The 23,363-nt window shown below is 44.9% G+C and overlaps 2 protein-coding genes across 3 annotated transcripts; both read right to left on the bottom strand.

The window, feature by feature from the left end:
- Nucleotides 1-88: 88 nt before the first annotated feature.
- llgl2 (LLGL scribble cell polarity complex component 2) lies at nt 89-19,451 on the bottom strand. 2 transcript variants are annotated; one of them, XM_076999452.1, is made up of 26 exons: nt 19,224-19,451; nt 13,069-13,237; nt 12,763-12,860; nt 12,178-12,259; nt 11,937-12,052; nt 11,335-11,493; nt 9,888-10,050; nt 9,631-9,763; nt 9,484-9,538; nt 8,982-9,136; nt 8,637-8,848; nt 8,242-8,309; nt 7,575-7,728; nt 7,358-7,462; nt 6,370-6,662; nt 5,712-5,859; nt 4,838-4,988; nt 4,544-4,660; nt 4,184-4,350; nt 3,379-3,643; nt 2,716-2,878; nt 2,517-2,545; nt 1,754-1,801; nt 1,288-1,330; nt 1,127-1,188; nt 89-1,032 (listed from the first exon to the last, which is right to left on the bottom strand). In XM_076999452.1, the coding sequence occupies exons 2-26, from the start codon at nt 13,141-13,143 to the stop codon at nt 1,028-1,030; spliced, it is 3,066 nt and encodes a 1,021-aa protein (XP_076855567.1). In that variant the 5' UTR covers nt 13,144-13,237; nt 19,224-19,451; the 3' UTR covers nt 89-1,027. The 2 variants fall into 2 exon arrangements, with proteins under 2 accessions (XP_076855567.1, XP_076855568.1); XM_076999453.1 differs by lacking the exon at nt 1,754-1,801.
- A 406-nt stretch (nt 19,452-19,857) lies between these two features.
- Nucleotides 19,858-23,240, bottom strand: galk1 (galactokinase 1). The gene is made up of 8 exons (XM_076998551.1): nt 22,890-23,240; nt 21,802-21,991; nt 21,528-21,647; nt 21,263-21,398; nt 20,987-21,168; nt 20,746-20,896; nt 20,201-20,363; nt 19,858-20,117 (listed from the first exon to the last, which is right to left on the bottom strand). The coding sequence occupies exons 1-8, from the start codon at nt 23,052-23,054 to the stop codon at nt 20,046-20,048; spliced, it is 1,179 nt and encodes a 392-aa protein (XP_076854666.1). The 5' UTR covers nt 23,055-23,240; the 3' UTR covers nt 19,858-20,045.
- Nucleotides 23,241-23,363: the final 123 nt, after the last annotated feature.

The raw sequence follows: 23,363 nt of genomic DNA on the forward strand, positions 1-23,363 counted from the left end.
AGTCAATAGGTTAGAAATTCACAATAGGCTGCATCCACAAAACTCTTTAAATGTAAATATCTTACAAATGAACCAATAAACAACACAGTTGTAGGGAAGATTTTAAAATTTTACTTAGCAGACTTAACGGTAGTGTCAAATTACAAACCATAGTGTTCTTGTACAGGATCACTTGACTACAAAAATATATTCTAGACCCCAGAAATGCTGAAAGCATTCAGAGACAGTACCAAAATATTTCCTTAGATGAGAAAATACACCATTAAAACAGGTACAGATTTTCATATACATATATATTAAACATTTGACTACAATATCTTCAAATTACATTCCTAAATTACATAATGCATAACTGGCATAAAAAAGCTGGCATTATAAAAGATTAAAACCCACAAGCCCCTTAGAAATTTGCACCCCCTAAGAATTACAGCATGTGTGCTACACAGTAGTGAAAAGTACCTACAATGTAACTATGCACTTTTTTCCGTCTGAAAGGAAGGAAAGGTGTTACTACTTCTTTTAGAGTCCTCAAAGTGTTCCCATATACATGTGGTTCATCAGCACGTGGCTTCTGCACTTTTTAGTAGAAAACTGCCTTTTCATCATAGCCCAATTTATGTCCAATGACTGTTGGTATCTTTTCCCTTGTGAGACACACCGTTGATTATGATTTTAGTCTTCAAATCACATATACAAAATCATGTGTAAAAATTAAATAAAAATTAAAAAAAGATTTTTTTTTTAAACTAACCATACAAAACAATGCCCTCGCCTCCACCGTGAGCTGGTGTAGCTGCAGACCCACATTAAGGCAGGGCACGTGGTGAAAGGTGGAGGTTAGTGGTGGTGTGTTTGTACAAGGACTGGATGGAGATACAGTGGCTGGTCTTGGCAGGCACATGCGGTGGCCCTCTTGCCCCCCCCCTCTCTCCCTCACCCGGGCTTCATATGGTTCAGTAGTGAATGTAGCAGTAGTGTTCAGATCTTCAAGGCCGGAGCAGGCGTGTAGGCACTGGGATTACGAGGATCAGTCTATCATTAGAGAGGAAGGACAGTGAATGTCACTTATGAGGCACGGCGAAAGCGTGAACAGTGCTGCGGTGAGTGAGCGCACACCAAGGCCTACCTCCGTTACTGAGCACCCTGCCTGGCTTTGACCTGGTCTTCACACTGTTCTCCAGAAACATCCTGAAAGCATACGAACGGGGCCGGTGCTCTAGGTCAATATAAATGCTAATCACAAAAGGTCACAGCATTTTTGAATGAAGACCCGATGGAAATACGTACATCGGATCACCTTCTAGTGACTTCTGGATCTCCTGAAGCACCTCTGTGGTAGTGATAGAACATGGAAAAACCTCACTAAACACTTCGGATCAAGCGGTTATGTGACGTTGCGTTCAAGAGATACGTGTGATTCAAAACACTGAACTGAACCATCAGCACAAACATGAAACAAAACCATGATGTTACTGTGCAGATGCATGGGTCTGTTATGGATCATGCTCACACAAAAGACTACACTGGACAAGTCAGGATTGGTGCAGATGCGTAGAGCTGGGCACATTACTTGTGCCTTCTCTTGCACGTCACACATTAAGACACAAAGCAAGCAACATGGAAAGAAACTGAAGAGTTCTCTAATACTGCTTCAACATTCTTATTAAACTGTGGGCAGCCACTGGCTGAATGGCCATCGTTATGCATTCTGGCTGCTAGGTGCCACCATGCCACTGGTTACTGATGTACTCACGCTCATCATTCAGCAAAGCATGCTCCATTACTTGTCTAGCTGCCTTCTCTGGAACAAACAAGCAGTTGGGGCATTTCAGAGAAAGCTCGTGAGCAACACTTCAGCAAACACACAAGCTTCTTCGGTTATGATCGTCTTCGGTGAGAAAGACAGACATCTGTGTCTTGGGAAATAATTCCACTTTTCACTTGTTCAGCATGCGCTGAGAATGGAGTGAAGAAACTGCTGGAGTGAAGGAATTATTTTAGGAAATTTGAAAACGATCTTAAACATGAATTTGTGCCCAGCATATTATAAATGAAGTCAGTATGTAAACTGTAATTATTCTATTATAATAACTATAATTATATGATAACTACATGGCTATTATGTAATTGTATTGAATCTAGTTAATTGTGTATTGTTTTTCTTTAAGGAAACTGGCAGAAGAATTATGCAGATCTGAAAAGGGCGTTAAAGGCAATGAGACTACAGCATAATTCAAAACCATATTTGTAATGTAAAAACCTGAAATTAGCCATTAGTCACAGATGTTTTTTAAAACATCTTTGGCAAGTTATTTAGAGAAAAAAAATACACCGTATTTTCACTCCAGCAGCTCATTCATGCACCAAATCAAATGACAAAAAAACCGACAATGATGCACGAACAAGTGAATTAAGTGAAATGTCCAATGAAACACGGACAGCGTGCAGGTTTTAGTATTTGATGGCGTGCTTTCTGACGAACACTCAACACCCATACGTCATCACAGCAGTCTCACCACAGTTTTCACTGTTCCTTGTAATGTTCCTGCAAAAAAAACAAAACACACCAAGAGACCACATGAAAAAAAAAACTATTTGTGCACTGCTGACAACACAGAACGTACAGAACTGGTAGCATGCTACTAAAAGAACCGTAGCAGCTCGCTCCGTCTCTGAGCTGAGGGCCGCTGGGACGGATGTGGTGGGCAAACGGACCTGTGTTGCACGGCTGCACCGTCGAGCTGGTCCTGGTGGGAGGGGCTTGAGGGTGAGGCGGGCCTCGTTTGGGAGGGCGCCTCTACCAAACTTCTCGGTTCCACTACTAAGCGCGCAGACAGCGAAAAACGCTCAAACTCGGATGGAGAGATTAGGTAGAACCCTGGGAATCAAGACATGAAACAGCATTGCGATTTTTTTTCATTCAAGCATTACTAATAGTGGAAAGTGGAGGAAAAAAAACCAGAAGAACACTTAAGAGTTGTACGTTAATCATGTAAATAATCATGCAACAGGCTGTATCTAGCTGTTGCTAACTAAGCAGCTGGGGGTGGGGTGTCTTGTGGAGTTAGCAACTAGCTACTCAGCATATAAAAACTCTCCACACAGCAAAGCTATGTTTAAGCTCAACACGATACTCGTTAGTAGCAGACCGGTGCCAAAAGATACACCATCAAAATGAACAACAGCACGTCAACAGCACTATTTATACATTCAGAGGGTGCTGCCACTCACCACAGAATTTGCTCCTGGGCGAACTAGTTTTACGGCACTGACGCACTACCAATCGCGTGGCGAGCGTTAGTTCGAGAAATGGTGGCCTGGAGTGAACAATCCACGTGGCGGCTGAGGTGAACCCAAGAAAGCATGCCCGAGACCCACCTTGGCCATGTTTGGTGAAGACGCAGGAGGCAATCCCGCTCACATCCTCTTTTCGAATGCAAGGGTAGTGCACTTGCATTTTGATTGACGGCAAGGAGATGACATGCAGCTCCCCTTGATTGGTCAGCATCACCAAGCCGCTCTCGCCATAGTCCTCCACCCGACTGCTGCCAAACCAGGCCACACCCACTCGACGCACCCGCGAACCGTCAACGGCCGTCAGTTTAAGCTTTGCCTTACTGCTCACCTTAGGCAGTGTGAACAGCTGTGGAAATACACAGAAACAAACACCACGAGATATTTTTAAAAAATAATTAAATAAATCGATCGATTAATCACAGCTGCTACTGTAAACACCAAGGGACTATTTACAAAAACACTAATGAGTCAGGAGGGTATAGTAAACAACAGCTCGTGCTGCTGGTTAGAAGCATTCTGGTTCAGTGCATTACAAGTGACAGCGAGCTCGCCAGGCATGCCCACGTTGAAAATAATCAGGTGTAAACGTGAGCATCACATTTAAACTAAAATTTACCTACATCTGCATGAATCGTGTGTGTGAGGTCTCTCTTACTCATTCTACACATATGAACAAAATAATAATAATAATAATAATAATAATGATATTATAGGATAACTGCAGCTCTTCACGTTGGAGTCCAGAGTTGCCTTGAAGGGTTTTAAGTGGAGGTTTGATCACTTTGAAAAATCACTCACACATATATATGGAGGAGTACAACCAATCACACGGGGTTACGGTCCTGCGTGGCTACTGTCCTGCGGGTCTCTGCGGGAGCGCCCTCACCTTTAACTGCTCCTCTGAGATGACGAGCAGCTGGTGGTATCCCTGCATTTCAGGGCTGCGTGAGAGGTCGTGTGCCACCTCCAGTGGTTCGGGCAGGGGAGCACCTCTCCCGTCCAACACCACCAAACCCACGACCGGGGCCCGGTGCATCAGCTGGATCTCTTTAACTGAGAGGAAGGAAGGAAGGAAGGAAGGAAGGAGAGAGAGAGAGAGAGAGAGAGAGAGAGGCTCCGTTATTATAAATAAATGTTTGTATTAAGTGAGTGACTTGATGGTATAAAAGGAATACAAATGATTTTATTAGGAGACTGGACAATATCTGGATGTGTGCATGTGTTTGTGTGTATAAGAGTTTTTTACCTGGACAAGCCATTATGAGGTCATCCATTCTTCTTTCTACAGGAGGGAGGCGGAGCATGTAGGCAAAGACAGCACCCCCATTGGTCCCTGCCCACAGGGAGGGCGTGTTATGATAGCCTGTGGAAGAGATTGCCACGGTCATCATCACCACCATCATTGAATGTGGTAAAGGCCGGTTAATGCATAGCAGGACTATAGCATAATTACAAAAAATCTTAAAAATCTTCTTTAAAAAATTATTTTAAAACATAATACAAGCAAAGAAACAACGCTATGACTTAAATCTTCACTTACTGTCAGTGAGGAAAGTGTCAGCAAAGTAGAGAGTTCTGACGAGGCCGGTGAAGGAGTCGTCAGCGGACCGGGCCTCGATCTTCCTCTGGACTGGGGCCAGCTCCATGTCATGCAGAGCCTCCGCCTCCAGACGAGCGTTTATCTCCTGTAGCTACACACACACACACAGAGGCATGAATTACTAGTAAACAAACATTTAAAATCAACAGAGTGATTTAAACAACAAATAATCTAAAAGCAACAAAGAGTGGATCTACAATCAACAACTACATACTTCCTTAAATCAGATATTGCAGAACATCTCTCGTTCTGTATTTTGGTCTCATTACAAAATCTACACAAATCAATGGTAAGTATGTATTAAATATTCTAATTGCAGCTGGCAAAAAAGCCATCATTCAAAGATTTACATTTACATTTATGGCATTTGGCAGACGCCCTTATCCAGAGCGACTTACATTTTTATCTCATTTTTATAAATGTGAGCAATTGAGGGTTAAGGGCCTTGCTCAGGGGGACCTCAGTCATGGCCTCAGGTCTGGGAATCGAACCTGCGACCCTCCGGTCACAAGACCAGTTCCCTAACCGCTAGGCCATGACTGCCCTGATGGATACACCCACCACCCCAATAAAGAAAACTGTCTTAACTAAACCTTTGCATACTGCATATTGTCAGTATAAATAAATGTGCATACATAGCACTGATATTCTGAGACAGACATGATCCTGAACCCCTACTTAATGAAGATGTGCAAAATCAAAACGTGCCCCTCTCACATAATAAAAAGGCTTAAATGCACCTCCTAACCAGCTATGAAGTAATGAGGTGAGCTAGGACCCAGAGGCCGAGGCGGAGGTACCGAGGCGGAGGTACCTTGGCTGGGTTGTTGGGGTGATGCTTGTGCATGGAGACACGACTCCGGCGTATGCGGCGGAAGGACTGGCGTAGGGACTTCTTGATGGACTTCACACGGGACAGAGGGCCCTCCAGGGCCACCTGGTCACTGGGGTTCAGAGTGCACCTACGGCAGACACATCCGTCAGGAAAAATAGCTCCAAAAGGAAGTCCAATCAGACTCCTTGCAAAGACAGTAAAAAGAAACAAAATACAATTATAATATACATGTATAATATTCACAGCTATAAATAAATGTTGATATCATTTATATATATATATCGTTTTTTGTATAGCATTTATACATTTCACAGAGGTACTGAGTGGTAGTGGTGTTGCTGGTGGTTTTGAAACAATGCTTGAAGTCGGAATCATCATCATGGATTTAATGAATCAGTTTTTTTCCACTCCGAGTTAATGCATGTTCTGCTAGGCCATGGTGACCAACACCAACCAAGGAACCGTCTGCCCATGACTAACAATTATCAGGGATTTTTCCAAGACAGTGTTGCTACAAGTCACAAGGCAATAAATGTCAACAACAAAAACGTTTACACAGAAAAGACCACTAAAGCCTCAGCAATTGGGAGTCATTCGTAGAGAAACTTAAAAAATAAATAAAACAAGCCTCTCTCACTTGACTAGTACGTTGGTCTTCTGCTGGTAGTCATAGACACCAAAGCCATGGCTGGTCCCGAAGGCCACCAGCTTCCACTCGGAGTGCAGGGCGATGGCCGTGACCACCGCGGGCGGCTGGCACTGCACCAGGGCGAAGGGCTGGAACCCTGGGGGGGAGGTGACCGGCTCCTCGCGCACGTCCAGCCGGGCCTGGCCCTTCCAGCGGAAGCCCTCCTGGCCCTGGAGCAGGTCCACCACGGTGGCCTCCACCGTCTGATCGGCCGCCTCGTCGTTAATCTCCAGCACCAGGATCTGAGAGATGACCTCTTCAGTTACTCACACTGCTGCTGTTGGTCACTTTGCAAGTCCACCCACGCTTGGTCAGTCTACCCACGCTTGGTCAGTCTACCCACGCTTGGTCAGTCTACCCACGCTTGGTCAGTCTACCCACGCTTGGTCAGTCTACCCATGCTGGTGGCCAGCAGTTTCAAAGAATTCAGACCCCTACATTGGTAAAAAAAAATGTGACAATGTGTCTAAACAATGACTAAAATGAGCATGTTGACCATGTTCCCTATGAAAAGGGAACTATAGGAGAGTAAATGTGAATATGGGTGTGGTAAACTATACAGAAATCACACAAATGAGGGCAGTCATGGCCTGGCAGTTAGGGAACTGGTCTTGTGACCGGAGGGTCGTGGGTTCGATTCCCAGACAGGCCATGACTGAGGTGCCCTTGAGCAAGGCACCTAACCCCAACTGCTTCCCGGGCGCCGGGCTAGGGCTGCCCACCGCTCTGGGCACGTGTGATCCACAGCCCCCTAGTAATCACTAGTGTGTGTGTGTGTGTGTGTGTTCTGACAGCACAGATGGGTTAAAAGCGGAGGACAAATTTCGATTGGGGTGTAAAAATCACAATTGACAAAAATATGGCACATTACATAAAAAATAAATAAATAAATAAAAATGAGGCTAAATGCAAATACTGAGGCAAAATTCAAATTTACCTGTCCGGCGGTTCCTGCTACAGTCAGGTAACCACTATATTTACACATATGAATCTTCTGGATGCCAAGACGAGGATCATCACTGTACGGGTCAAAGCAGCCCACCTAAACACAACCACATCAACCACAAGACCTTAGTGTGCCAAAGTAAAGACCAACCGTGCAGTCACAACCAAGTCAAACCACAGAAGACCTCCGCACTGGAAGGTTCTCTGACCTTTCTGAAGGGGGGCCACTCGCCCTCGGCGCTCTGGTTCATGTTGTCATTGGGGTCGGCGTCGGTGTGAAAGACGGCAGCTGTGCTCAGCTTGTACATGGGGTAAAGGCAGACACCCGATGCGTCCCAGAACCGGACCGTTCCATCTTCGTGGCTGCGCAATTAAAGCAGGATTCCAGTGTGTTTAATACACAACAGGTTTAACAGGCGCGCTGCTTCCTCATATCCAAACACATATTCAAACGTGTCTTACAGAGTAAATTTGCTGTAACCTTTTAGAAACATTCCAGGGGAATATTGACGTTTCTTTTCCTTCTTCCATTTATTTTCGACAGTAAACATAAAGACAGCTGTGCTTGTAAAACACAGTGATCCAGACTGCTGCACCAATATCTTGAGCCAAAAGTGTATGAGCTCATAAAAGGAGCTTTGCCCATATTCTCTCTTCTACTACACAAAACGAGACAGTAAAACAGACTACTTTACTAATCTGTGTTTTCTAATCTAGTAAAACTAAGCCTAAACAGTGCTTGAACTTTAAAGCCAGAGAAGAAGGAACCCTGGACTGAGCAGAGGTGTGGCGATACTGGGCCAGGTTTGAGCAACAACACTACAGTGTGTGTTTCTGTGGTGAACTTTACTGAAACGGCAGGTGTAGTTTGCTCACCCGGTTAGCAACAGGTCTCTCTGGGGAGGGTCTGGGGCAAGGTTCTGCCCTCCGTTTATTGGCCACGGCTACAAAGAGAGCAAACGAAGAAAAGGAGACAGGAAGGAAAAAAGCAATAAAAAAAAAAAAATAACGAAATGGTTTAATTATTATGGAAAGAAGTAAATCATTAAGATGACATGTGACAGTTTAGGTCATGCTTTTAAATCAACAATCAAAGAAAGGTCAACACATGAGCCAACTTTCCTTCAGAGGAATAATGTGAGCACTGTTTGTGGTTTTGGACAGACTTGGCCTACGGTGTCTCCTCCTACGTTTGTCAGTAAACACGATCAAACTCTTACATCACTCTGCCTGGCGTGTGCCCGCGGCAGTCTAGGGCACCGTGCGCGTACCTTTCTGGAGGAGTTCGTGGTCTGTAGTCTGCCGGCCGCCTGGACTCTCTCCCACAGCTTGAGCGGGATTGCGGAGACGTGGTGAGAGCAGGTGATGGCGGAGCAGTGTAGGGGAACCAGGTAGGGCGTCTGGAAGACGGGCCAGCCCTCGCTCTGCAGATCTACCACCACCAGCTCCTCCTCCACCAGCACCACCAGAGCGCTCGGGTCTCCTGTGGGACACCACAACACACTCATTCCTGGCCAAGCCAGGAGCCCCCTAGGGCCCCAAGCGTCTTTGTTGAACATCGCTAGTGGAGATGGAGGCGACTCGGCGGTCCGGGTTATACGGAACCGGCTCTCTACCTCTGTGCCGCTCGCCTTCTCTGATAACGAAGAAGTCGATGATGCGGGAGGTGAAGTCCAGGGCGACGTGCGTTTTGCTGTGTATGACGGAGATGCAGTGGCGGTCTCCGTAGCTGGCTCTGGGCATGCCACCGTTGAAAATGAGGAAGGGCGGCCTGTGGACAGAACACGTGACAGACTGAATATAACTGTCCAACCACAGCCTGAGCCAGAGACTCCACTGATGTCACCACGCAGGGACAGAGCCATGGCACAGACCCAAGAAGAGGCATATGCTAGCCAAGAAGAACGACAAACAGAATAAACAATAGTTAAGATAAAGTACGTGATAAATGACGACTGACTGGACGGTGCGGAGGGAAACGTATGAAGCTCCCAGAAAGGTTTAAAAATTAACCAGCCGCAGTGAGTCATGATGGCACATCACAAGCAAACACACCTGTCTCAAGTCTGCAAGGATCAGAACAGACAAACGTTCACCCTCCCTCATCGATATACGTACCCTTGCCTTGTTGACAGCTGTAGAATTTTAGTAATGGCTTTGCACGGGAAGGAGCCTGGGCACAAAACACAGAGGGTCATTTTTGAGGAGTAACACCAAGAAGAACACAAGTGACACGACCGTCAAAGCCACCGATGGCACACGTACCGTATGGGGTCTCCTGTTTCTCAGGCTCCGTCTGTGGGTTCTCCCCCATCACCGACCAGTGGCAGTAGCTGCCATCACTATGAGAACTGAGAATGTTCCCTCCGTCCTCCATCCACCACACACTCTCCAGCTGCTACAGAGGACAGCAGCACAACACTTCAGAGGACATTCACCACACGACTGTGTGAAGCCTCATTAAATGGTGCTGGACTGAACTGTGAAGGACTGTGGTGTTGTCTGCTGCCTTTATGCAGTACCTGCGTGCCCAGGAAGTGCTGAATGGCACAGCGCCGATCGAGGTCCCACAGGACCATGAGGCCTCTACTGTAGCCAATCAACACTTGCCGGGGGTTGAGAGGGTTTTCCTGCAGAGCCTCCACACACTCCAGGTTTCTACGGCCCACATATTCCTCAGGAACTCTGTGTGTGTGTGTGTGGAGGGGGAGGTTAAGTTAACACAGGAGAAAAAACACAAAATGAAGCATGCTGTTTATGTAGGCCACACAAGAATGCTGCATACTGACATTCCTGCAGGACTATTTGAAACATTCCAGCAATTTTGAATTACAAGCGCAATGTCAGAGCCAGAGGAGAAAGTGTGAAAAGACAAGTGAGATCAAAGTGGTCTAAATGTTTAGATTACACCAGGGGTCTCCAACACGTCGCTCGCGAGCTACCAGTAGCTCGCCACCCCTTTCCGAGTAGCTCGCCAAAGGGCCAATGAATTACATATAAATTTGTAAACCTAATTGGTCCCATCGAGAAATCTACTTAAATTTATGTCCAATCAAAATTCACAGTTGTTCCTCCCCTTCTAACACTAAATGATTATTCGCCAATTATACAACAGTTAGTTCACAATCCGACTGGTTGAGAAGTGTTCTAACCCTGCAGATATGTGTGATAACAGCACGGTATTCTCATTCTCTGTATCACTCCGCGGACACGTTGTCAAGTAACGGCATGTACATATATTCACGATAACACACTCTCTCTCGTGTTCTATTGCTCAATTAGCTGTCAATCAAAAAGTTAGGCTGCCGTCAATATTGAATAAACCAGGGGTCACCCCCCGCCCCCCCATATATCTATAGATAGATATATGGTCTATAACTCCGAATGAGAAAGCAAAAAAAAAAACACAACATGTTGCCTTATAGAGAAGCCCTTCAGTTTCACTCCTGGTAGCTTGAGCCAACTTCACTTAGTACAGTGTAGTATAGAATAGTAAGGAAGTCTGTTTTTTTGTTTTGTTGCTGACTACAGATTACTGCCACGGCTCAAGAAAATGAAAACCATAAGTGGGAGGAGCCATCCTTGTGAGGAATAAAGGAGTGAAGGAGTAAAGGACTGAAGGAGTGAAGGAGTAAAGGACTGAAGGAGTGAGGGAGTAAAGGACTGAAGGAGTGAGGGAGTAAAGGACTGAAGGAGTGAGGGAGTAAAGGACTGAAGGAGTGAGGGAGTAAAGGACTAAAGGAGTGAGGGAGTAAAGGACTGAAGGAGTGAAGGAGTAAAGGACTGAAGGAGTGAAGGAGTAAAGGACTGAAGGAGTGAAGGAGTAAAGGACTGAAGGAGTGAAGGAGTAAAGGACTGAAGGAGTGAAGGAGTGAGGGAGTAAAGGACTGAAGGAGTGAGGGAGTAAAGGACTGAAGGAGTGAGGGAGTAAAGGACTGAAGGAGTGAGGGAGTGCTCCCTCCCAAGCACCTGCTCTGGACGTCCTCCACGCTGATGTTGTTCCTCTCCAGCTCCCTGAAGCCGGGCACCTCCACCACAAACACGTGGCCACCCTCCGTGCCCAGCAGGAGCAGCTCTCCCGAGGAGTGGGCCAGGACGGCCGTCACCCGGGTCACGCTGGGAATGGCCCTGTCGGGGGAACCAGCACGGCGGACAGAGTCAGGGTCACGGCACCAACCTTTCAGCAACCGCTTTAAGATTTGACAAGTTCTTACTCATCTGTTGATGTGTGTACAAATTAGGCATTTTAAACACTTACGCTCGACCCCGTCCATGAGGTTGTACAAATATAATCTCTTAACTATCATTTTGCATGAGTGGTTATTGTTTATTCTTGTAGAAAATTTGCATTACTAAAATTTGGCGAATAGGACTTTTCCATGACCACGTCTTTATCTGTTATCACAGTACATCCGTGTGTGGGAGTCTCACACCACGGTTTAGGTGTGCATGAGTCAGTCTAACTGGGCATGTGGGTGTGGGCGTGGCCAGGAGCTTGTGTGGTGAATAAGCATTACAGTGCGAGTGTGTGAGTGTGTGTGTAGGTGTTTGTGAGGTCACGCCTGACTCACCCAGGAGGCCCTGAGAGCGTGAAGCGTCCTATCTCCAGCAGCTCTGATACACCTTTATGGGCTCGGAGCGTCCACATGTGTAGACTATTGTCATCCAGCAATGTCACCAGTTCAACCTGCGCACACATTAAGGGGAAAACCCCCCCAAGGGAAATATCTTCTAGTGAAGAAATGTAGTGCAGAAAGCAGCCAGGGCGGTCTACGCCAGCGCGAGCTGAGGCGGTGCTGTTCAAAGACATACCTGGTGTGGGAGAAAATGCACTTGCATAACCGCTGCATTCTCATCATGCAGTCCCATAAACTCCACTCCTGGAGCTCCGTAGCTACGAGAGCCGTAAAAGAAACCAACGTCCACGCACGTTATCAAATAAACACACGCACATCGTAAACAGGGACACACAGGACTCCGGTGGGCCACACACACACACACACACAAATAAGAGTTTAACTAAAGGTTCAACCTATGATACATATTACCACTATGGCACATCACTATGAGTTCAGACAGTCTGGATATCCTAAATAGGGAAGAATTCACATTGTGCAACATTGTGTGATTTTCAGACAGCTGTTATGCAATCCCGTGGGAATGCTGGTACATTATACACACATACACACACCCTTACCGAGCACAGCCATCATAGGTGTGTCTAAGATGATGTACTGGAAATTAATGAAAATTTCTACACTGAATTTTCTCTGCCTAAGGGTCCCTCTTGGTGAGGGCACTTAAATTATATGGATTTATTACACACATTCTACCTGAGGTATATATGATCACTAAAACAGGCAAAGGTGGCGTACGTTTCCATAAAGAAGAGGATACAGTTTGATAGCTCCAGATCTGGTACCGATGGCCAGGAGTCCCAGACTGGGACTAAAACCCAGGGCACTCGGTTGATGGGGGAACCCATGCTCCACAGTCTGGAGAGAGGAGACCGAGGAGAAACCATGAGAGACATTAAAGCACAGCATGTCCTCTTTACACAAACACAGAAACCATATTCTCTATTAAGCAAGAAAGCTTTGCTGACACAAAGCAGACCTTGACACTGGTCAGTTTAAAGTAGTATTCACGTCAATGAAACAAAACACCAGATTTTAGCGGAGCAGACGTGCGAGTATCAAACACCTTATTGAACTGGAAGAGCTCCTGCTTCAGTCTGTCCCTCTGAGAGTCGTGCCCGTGTCGCCGGAACCTCTTCATCCTCCCGGGACGAGCAAGGGCCTCGCGGTGCCCCCCCCTCTCTCTCTCTCTCCCTCTTTCTCTTGGTCTCCTTCACGCTCTCTCACTAAACCACCTGACAAAGCAGAGTCGCCAGGCCCGAGAAAGACAAAGAAAGAACAAAGAATGAAGGAAGTTGCAAATTTTCTTCCAATACACAAACCTACTGGAAACCACAGCAGATTTAAAACAAAGACACTAGAGAAGTGATTTTGCACACAATAAAACAGGTAATAAATAAAGTAATACTCAGAAAGGCAGGAATTCCAGAGGAGGAGTCACGGGCGAGCGGAGTGAAACTCCCCCCCCCCTCCCTTTCTGCCTCCCACTCCCAATGGACGGCCCACAGAAGAACAGGGGATTGGAGGTCAGCACAGCCTCCACTGAAGCACCTATTGTTCTCCTGCAGTACGGAGTCGAGTTCTCCACCACCCCCACCCCCACCACCCTGCACAAACAGCAGCTGATAAAAACACCTGTTGCATCGAGAGTCCATGTGAAAAGGAGTTCCGTCTCAGGAAGAAAGGGCTTTTACACGACACACTCCCTGCGCGTGAAGGCACATCTCTTCCCGCGCGCTTTCCATAACTTAGGTTCATAAACAAGAGGCATATTAACCGTTAACGCCAGGGACTGATTATGTTACCGTTTTATGGCAACACACACTGAAGTGAACAGGAAGTGGCAGAGAATGCACTATATTCAGAGATTAAACTATATTCATATGCTCAAAAGCCTCTCGTCCAATGATAGCCATTCTAAAAAGTCAATGTTTATCCACCCAAGACTTCCGCAAAGTAAGCCAAGCTCTCTGAAATGATGGCTACAGCAGATGTCCGTGTGAGCAAGGTGAGAAGAAGCAGCAGCCATTGCCACCTTGTAGCACGCCCACCTCACCAAGCCCTCCATGGGGCAAGGTAGCTCAGCTCAACCCACACACCTCTTCACAGTCACTAGCATTATTAGCTAAAGCTATTTATCCGTGGCTGGGGGAGGTAGTCGGGCCGGTCTCCAGGGGCAGGGCTCATGCTCTTCCTTCCTCATTCAGAGGGACAGAGGAGGTAGAGGGGCCAGAGGGGCCAGAGGGGCCAGAGGGGCGTGGGACAGAAAGGCTGCCTGTGAACCTCAGGGTAGGGGACAATGACAGAGTGGGGGGTCTTTTACTTCAGAATGAGCTCGGCCTCTGAAGCCATTTAGAAAATGTGCGGCGCAGAAGACCAGTAGAAGTGGGACTGGCAAAAAAAAAGAAGAAATAAAACATTTTTGCATTTGCTCGGGATAAATTATGGTGGTATTCCAGCCTGTACATGCTACAGTACTGAAACACATTCATCTAATAATGGAAGTAAATGTAACAGGGGAGGACCAGGAGGGGAGCACCAGTGTGAAAACACTAAATAATGACAGGAGGCCCAAGAAGGGGATACTAAACCCAGAGCTCCTTCAGGAGAAGACGCCTCAGATCAGCTCCGAGATCAGGGCCTACGGTTATAAAGTGCTTAGATTCCTGCACCACATAGCTGTTCGCCTAAATAGCTAATTAGCTCAGCTCAATTACTATACGAATAGAATTACTGCCACTATTATATACTAGACCAGGATTGGACTGTTCCCAAAGCTTCGGTACGTACCTAACAAAGGAAGTGCCCAGTCACCTGAACACAACTGAAGACCTGTGTTGTTTTAAACATACATGTGACGGGTGTCAACAAAGTGGTTTTTGGTTTTGTTTTCCCCCAAAACGACCAGCCTGGTCCACCCAAGCACAGCCGCAAGGCACTTCGGGCTTTGTGGATCATTGTTTGCGGATTCTTGTGTGTGCATGCGATACACTCAGTGATCAGGGAGACCAGTGTTTCTAGGAATCAACAGCCATAGGGTTTCCTGATGAACATGTCATGAAAAATGACCTTGACCGACATACAAAGCCACCCATATCATCGTGTTACACCACCATGTTTAACTGCCACTAAGCAGAATTATGCTTAAATAACAAACATTTAAAGCTGTCCAAACATAAGAGAGTCACCCCGTCAGTATTTTAATATTCCAATACGTGAAACAATAAAACTGCAAGATCTGAATGTCCATACCAGTACTGGGAACTCTGAGACATCACCTGCTCCAAGGACAACTAACACTTGGAGTAACCTCCAAATACATATAAGGTGTAATCTCCGAATACATATAAGGTGTAATCTCCGAATACATATAAGGTGTAATCTCCGAATACATATAAGGTGTAATCTCCGAATACATATAAGGTGTAATCTCCGAATACATATAAGGTGTAATCTCCGAATACATTTAAGGTGTAATCTCCGAATACATTTAAGGTGTAATCTCCGAATACATTTAAGGTGTAATCTCCGAATACATTTAAGGTGTAATCTCCGAATACATTTAAGGTGTAATCTCCGAATACATTTAAGGTGTAATCTCCGAATACATATAAGGTGTAATCTCTGAATACATATAAGGTGTAATCTCTGAATACATATAAGGTGTAATCTCTGAATACATATAAGGTGTAATCTCTGCCACTCCCAACTTCACAACTTTGGCCTTAAACAAAAGTCCAACTATTGAGGTCAAATCAGATTAACATTTTATTGAACTTTATTTAGAAAAAAACACCTGTATTTTTCCATCAAAGACAAGCTTGTTAAATATGTGCTAGAACACAGAGTTGCTCTGGTCGGCTATGGTTTATGTCTGATGCATGTTCAGATCTACAAATGACTGTAACGGACTACAGAGGTGTGTGCATTTCTGAATGACTACAGTGCCTACCACAACTTCACTGTCCTTTAGAACCCTGACATCACCACATTCTTGGCATGATGTTTGACTGAAAGTAAAAGTGATCTGGGCTGAAGACAAGACTGTAACCTGTCCCAACACGTGAAGCACAATCAATAAACACCCCCAATTTCTCAAATCTCATGATCTACTTTTGCTATTCAGATTCATTCAAAAGACAATATGACAAAACTCACAAGAAACATCAGAACATTTCAAAGCATCAAAGTTTAAAAGGTCAAAGGCTAAATGGTAGGCTACATTTAGTGATCTATTCCATATACCGTTGTTCTGTTAGTATTCTCATTCATTCAGTCTACACTACATCAGTCACCTCAGCTTCAGACAATCTGTATCAACACACACACTCACACAATGATCTCCTAGGCTTTAGATCAGCTAAAATGTTTACACGCAAAACAATTCAATTTATATGCACCTTTATGGTGAGATAACTGTTTGTACTGAAGCTGGCTACAGTTAAGCAATGTAAACTCTGTGTTGTCCTGTTTGAAACCTGAGGAAGCTCCCCAGTAAAAGCAACTGTGTTCATTCTCCTCACTGTGTGGGGCTGAACACTCTAGCCTACTCAAATCAGAAACACCTCACAGCTTCCAACTGACACGTGGGAACAACAACAAAAGAGATCTTAAATGTCTGATCAGGTTTAAGGCTTGACTTAAAAGTGTCACCAGAACACAGGCAATATAGGTCACACGTCTGTGGTTTTCAGGCCTTGGGAAATTTTAAAGAATTCGGTGTCAAAGATGCACTCGGCGAGCAAGAGTGGGACGGTGCGAGTGACCACAGCAGCAGGAACATGTTCAGGTCATCTGTGTGGCCTCGGCAAGCATGTGCAGGGAGGATGAGGAAGTAGCCGACTTCCTCCAGGTCTCGCCGGGCAGCACACAGCGCTATTCTTAGTGATCGCCGCCTTCACACTCGCTAACAACTCGTCGCAGCCTACGTTACCACGGATGTGCAAAGCCCTCGTTTACTCACTCTTCCTCCAACTACACCCCCCTCTCAGATAAACAGACATAGGAACAGCAACTGGGTGTGGTTCACAGGACATCAGTCCCCAGACTCATCTCTTTCCTGTCTTCTATGAAAAAACCATATGAGATTAAATAAATGACAACACAAATATCACAAACTACAGTAAACTAGCCTCAGCTCCTGCCTGATGTGCTCTAAAAAGACGCATGAAATTAAACGTGTGTCACTTTATAAATGTCATGAACTTGGAGAACAGTGGGAGTAACTTATGGGACTGAAAAGAAGAAGCTTTTGTGGTTTTTATTCCCAATGCTGCCACAGAATCTCACAAAGAAATTGTTAGAATGACCACTAGACCAACTCATCCAACAATAATACAGTTTAATTTTCCTATTACTCTCAATGCTGCATAACATTAGGCTGTGTTCTGTTCTGACTAACCTCAAACATTCTGGTACTAGCATTGCAGAGTCTGGGAAACACTTTAGTGACATTATACATGAGCACATACTTGTATCAAATATCTAATACAGTGAACAATATTGGAACTCTTAGTGGAGTTTAACTTGACTGGAAGAACTTTTGCTGATGTAGTAAAAGGAAAAAAAACAGACAGACCAAGTGAAATGAACATGCCGTCTTTAGTAGAGATAAGGGAAGGATCGGCAGCACCTCTAGGCATCACATATTGCAATATATATACACCCTCCTATAACTTCTACAAAAGCTTAAAAACAAACAAAAATAATAACACAACAAAACACACCGTCTCATTTTCAGGTTGCATGTATAACTGAGTTTCACCCATGTAACAATTTAGCCACTTTTATAGTCTAATTTAATCTCCAAGCAGGCAGGCAGCCTCTCCCACATGCTAAATGCAGCCTACACACTGTAAGTGCTGTAAACGTGCCCTCACACACAAACCATGTCCCTCTCTACACAGCATGGGATTCAGTATAACAAACGGAGAAAAAAAATCACCGTCCAGCATTACATAAATACGAGGTTTTTATTTCCATGAACCCATATGCGTGAACCCTCTGTGAAACACTGAACACCTAAACCTTTAAACCGTTGAACTGAACACCTTTACAATCTTACAGTAAGGTTAATGAGCAGGTCTACACGCCACAAGGGCCATGGACGTGTGTTAGTTTGCATAACGAACAGGAGGAAACTGAAGGGACACAAGGACGGAGTAACAGGAGGGACACAAGGACAGAGTAACAGGAGGGACACAAGGACAAAGTAACAGGAGGGACACAAGGACAGAGTAACAGGAGGGACACAAGGACAGAGTAACAGGAGGGACACAAGGACAGAGTAACAGGAGGACTGAAGGGACACAAGGACGGAGTAACAGGAGGACTGAAGGGACACAAGGACAGAGTAACAGGAGGGACACAAGGACAAAGTAACAGGAGGGACACAAGGACAGAGTAACAGGAGGGACACAAGGACAAAGTAACAGGAGGGACACAAGGACAGAGTAACAGGAGGACTGAAGGGACACAAGGACAGAGTAACAGGAGGACTGAAGGGACACAAGGACAGAGTAACAGGAGGACTGAAGGGACACAAGGACAGAGTAACAGGAGGACTGAAGGGACACAAGGACAGAGTAACAGGAGGACTGAAGGGACACAAGGACGGAGTAACAGGAGGGACACAAGGACAGAGTAACAGGAGGAGGACTAGAGGGACACAAGGACGGGGTAACAGGAGGAGGACTAGAGGGACACACCGGCGGAGTAACAGGAGCAGGTTGAAGGCGGATGTGATTGTCATCTCTACGCAGACCTGACCAACCGGTGGATCCACTCCAGCAGCGCGGTGTAATGCCGGAGACACACCTCGTTAACTACAACTGATGAATACACACATTAGACTGATGATATTCTATCATGTCCTTATTCCCTGTTGTCTTTCCTCACTGTACATTATAAGCTACATTCATCACCTGTACTCTGACTACAGTACTTCATATCTGTGTGTTTTAAGCGCCGCTCCGACAGGATGAACCGGGTCTCCTAGCGACGGCGGAGAGGCTCGCGGGCCCACCGGACCGCCCCACCGCCGAACCGGGTCACTCCGTCGACTGTTTACGAACCAGCCGCACGGCCGGCTCACCGAGAAGCGCGGACGGGTGACTACTCGTCCGTTCAGCGGGTGTCCGGCTGGCGAGCCGCGGCCGGTCCGCAGCTACAGGGCTAACGGAGCTAGCGGGCTAGCAGCACCGGGAGGCCCCGTCAACTCACCGCGGTCCTCGCGCACCTCCTCGTCCCGGCGGTGTGTGCGGATATCACAGCCGTCCACCGAAACCTCCTTTACATATGAAACCCCGTCAGCGGGCCGCGTGTAGGACTCATGGGGACGGTGGTTTTATGTTGTAGATTCTCGACGTTTCTCCTAACTTTAGCACACACACAGACACGTAAAGGTTCCGCTCCAGCGCTGCAGCCCCAGGCCGCTGTACGTGAGCTCCGCCCCCCACATACCCAGAGCCAATCAGCTATCGGCGTGGAGATAGGGCTCCTCCCTAAATACCTACTTCCGGAAACGTTATGCAGCGTTTGTCCAGAAGAGGGCGTGTAATGTCGTGTCAAAACAGAGCGTATTTATGTCATGTTATATTATGTTAAACTATATTTACTTAAATATGTTACCTGGCACTCTTATTTAGCTAAATAAATCTATAGCGTTACTACTACTACTACTACTACTAATAATAATAATAATAATAATAAAATATATATTTTTATATCAAAGTTGTAGTATCTTCTAAAATGGTTGTGACTGTACTGTGTAGCAAACAGTAAGAGAATAAGTTATCATTTCGCTATAACATTTTATGTTGTTTTTAAAAATGAGGCATAATACATTACTAGAACAAGTATGCTTTATTTGAGGAAAAAAACGTTTTAAATGTGCACCAAAGAGAAAGTGTTATTTAGACAAGAAAAGCTATTTTAATCAGTATAAACCATAAACAATGTTGGGTTGGAATTAATTCATTATTAATAGAAATCCGATAACTACACATGCTTAGCTGTCGGAATGTTTGCTCCAGTAACAAGTTCTCACACACTGAGGACGCGAGCGCCCTCTGATGGTGTAGTTATGTAAAAGGTGGGGCATCCACTATATCTTCCCTGTTTAAAAAAATGACAAAAACAGTGAATTAAAGACAAACAAGGCAAAGTGTCAAAACATTAATATTTGAACTTCCATATACCTCTATGTGCTTCATAGCTCTCTCTGTGGCCTCTGCCTGGAGCAGCGTGACTGTACATCCACCAAATCCTCCACCCGTCATCCGACTCCCAAAGACTCCATCAACATCCATTGCTGCAGTTACCAGCGCATCTAACTCTGGGCAGCTGACCTCGTACAGGTCTCTAAAAGTATAAATTATTATTATATTTATCATTATTATTATTGGTATTATTCTAATGGTACTGTTATTAACTTTATTGATTAACCTATATTCTAGATTGTGTATTTTGTAGGATATTTCCCAAATTATATCTAAGAATATTTAATGTACATTCTACATTTTCATTTAAAAATGCAGCTTTTTGCATTCTGTTTAACTGTGACACCAGTACTGCTTTTCTTTAATTGATTAGGCTACTAAAAGAGGACAAACTCTTTCCCTTATATTAAAGAGAATGGACTTTGTGAGGTATGACAAAACACATGTTTCTGCTCAAAATTCATTCCCATTGTTTATCATATTGACCTTTCCTGCATGTAATGGTCTTGTACATTGCTGCGTACCTGAGGGAATTGTGGCTTTCCACCATTAGTTTTCCAAACTCTTGATAAGCCCCTCCCCTTAGCGCCTCAGCTGCCCGTGCTGTGCGCTCAATCTCCTCGATCACATGACGCGCTCGTCGGTATGTCTCACTGTCCAAACGATCTTTGGCATCTATTAAAAGATGAGTCATTCTGACTGCACATACAGCCCAACACACGTTTCTACAGCCTGTGTCTGCCGTTTGGTGTGCATTATTCTCACCTTCAAGATCTTGCACCGTGGCCTCTCTTAAACTGCTCTTGCCCAAAATGGCTGCTGCCTTCTCACACTGCTTGCGTCTGCTGGGATATTCGCTTCCTGTTAGTGAGTGCCTCACATTGGAGTTGGTGATAAGGATGACCACATCAGGATCAGCCATAGGAACAGCACTGGCCTCCAAAGATCTGAGAGAGATAGAGTGCATGAACTGCATAGGACTTCACAAGCCATTAAAAGGAGGTCTGAGCACAGTGGCTGATTGAGCAGAAGGCATTCTACCTGCAGTCAATAAGCAGTGCATGGCCCTCTTTGCCTAGCACAGAGACAAACTGGTCCATTATTCCACAGGGCATCCCAGCATGAGTATGCTCTGCCTGCTGGCATGCTAATGCCTTTGCTACTTTATCCCCATCATCTGTTACAGGAGGTGTGAACGGTTAAGATTATTTTACTGATAAACAACTGTTGCATTACAGTTACACTATTGTAACTTAAAGCCATTGTCTTACATCTATTACCTAATTGTAACCCAGTTTCCTCTTACCTGGACACAATTGCTGGAGGAAAGTGTACACAGCCACTTCAAGTGAAGCCGAGCTGGATAGTCCGCCCCCTAGTGGCACATTGCTGGCTATTACAGCTTTAAACGCGGGCAAGGGGCGAGCTGTATACAAACCCAAGTGGTATGCAACGTTATTTTTTATTGTTCTATAGTCTCTATTTAAAATATAAACACGTGTATACAAATAACAAAAACATCTGAATATCTCTTCACGGAGTCAAGCACTTCCTAAGAGCTCTGGAAAAGCTAAGCATACCTCTGTAGTGTTGCACCACTCCTTTAACATAATTGGCCCAGGCTGGCTCCACTCTTATCAGAGGTGCAGTGTCTGTTGGTAGGTCAAAGTCCACCTTCCTGGGCTCATCCGCAGATTCTGCAGTGGTTGCAACAGAGCAGCTTTGGCCAGAGGTTTTGCTGCCCACCATAACTGTCACCAGTGGTAAAGCCTGTAATTATTTGGACAGAGTTTAACATGACATGAGCGATCCTGATACTACCATAGAATTAAAGGATGTGCTAGTTTAAAGTCTGTCCTGAAAACAATTACAATATGTAAGACTTATACTTATAATTTAGATATAATTTACTAGTGATTAATTAAATGTCTATAAGTACTGCAAAAGTATAATTTTAATCTATATAGGAATATAATGTTACTCCAATTTGATTTTCTTAAATGACATGCCTTTTCTATCCTTCCATGCATACTGTTCTCCATACATTTATTTATCCCATGTTTTATACTTTACACTTCTATATAACACCTTCTTATATATGATGCCCTCTAAAACACTTTGCTTGTCTTATCCACCTGTTTTCCTACAATCTCCTTATTCTTTTTCTTATTTGTATCTCTGCATCCTCTCACAGAAATCCATTGTTTTTGAGTCCTTGATGCCTCAAGCTACAAACATCAGATTTGTTAATAAAGACTCAAGTGCTCACACCAAGCACTGAACTGCACTTCCTGCTCATGGCATTGGTCTATTCCATCAACTCTGTGTTGTGTCCCTCCTACACCTACAGAAACCCACTGACTCTGATGCTCCAATGAATTGGCAAGCTATTGCTTCCCAGTTTACACTCAGCAGCTAGACTCGAGCATCAAAGTGCATTTCACTTTCATTAAAAAATATTTAATCCTCCTATCCTTTCTTTTGTCCACCATCTTCATATAAAAACTTGATTCTTGGTGTTATAATGGCAATCCTGTTACTTCATCAAACCAACTCGAATCTTGGTCACAAACTTGACATTCATTTTCAACTTCTCTTTTTTAGAGCAAATAAGCACTTTTTAGAGTAACACTTCAGAAAAGTAGTGGTGTTGGCAGTTATTAATTACCATTGGTAGAACCAATCCTTGATTGTAATCGGTGTGCTCTCCAATGAGATTGACACGCCCGGGAGCACAGACCGCCACACCTGCAGACCCCCCGAAGGTCTCCTGGTACACCCGGCGCGCCTCGGCAACTACACCCGACACTGGTTCACATGTACGTCTGGCCATGTTTCCAGTTTATGTATTGCACCTCCGACAGATTTGGCTTTAAAATAAAATTTTAAAACTCTAAGCTTATTTTTTTAAAGGTATAATTAACAAATAACGTATGTATAACCATAAAGCGGATAATACTTTAAGACACGCTAAAAGCCACACATTCTGATAAATGAAAAAGGATTGTTTTCACCGAACAAGCGAAAACACTTCCTGTATGGGAAACGGGTGATCTGATTGGTGGAAAAAAGATCACATGAGCTGTGTTAACAAACCGCAGTCATGAGAATCCAGTTCACTTCAGCAGCGCCTAACTTCCTC

The sequence above is a fragment of the Brachyhypopomus gauderio genome, chromosome 3 (assembly GCF_052324685.1).
Source record: "Brachyhypopomus gauderio isolate BG-103 chromosome 3, BGAUD_0.2, whole genome shotgun sequence".
Taxonomy (NCBI): Eukaryota; Metazoa; Chordata; class Actinopteri; order Gymnotiformes; family Hypopomidae; genus Brachyhypopomus; species Brachyhypopomus gauderio.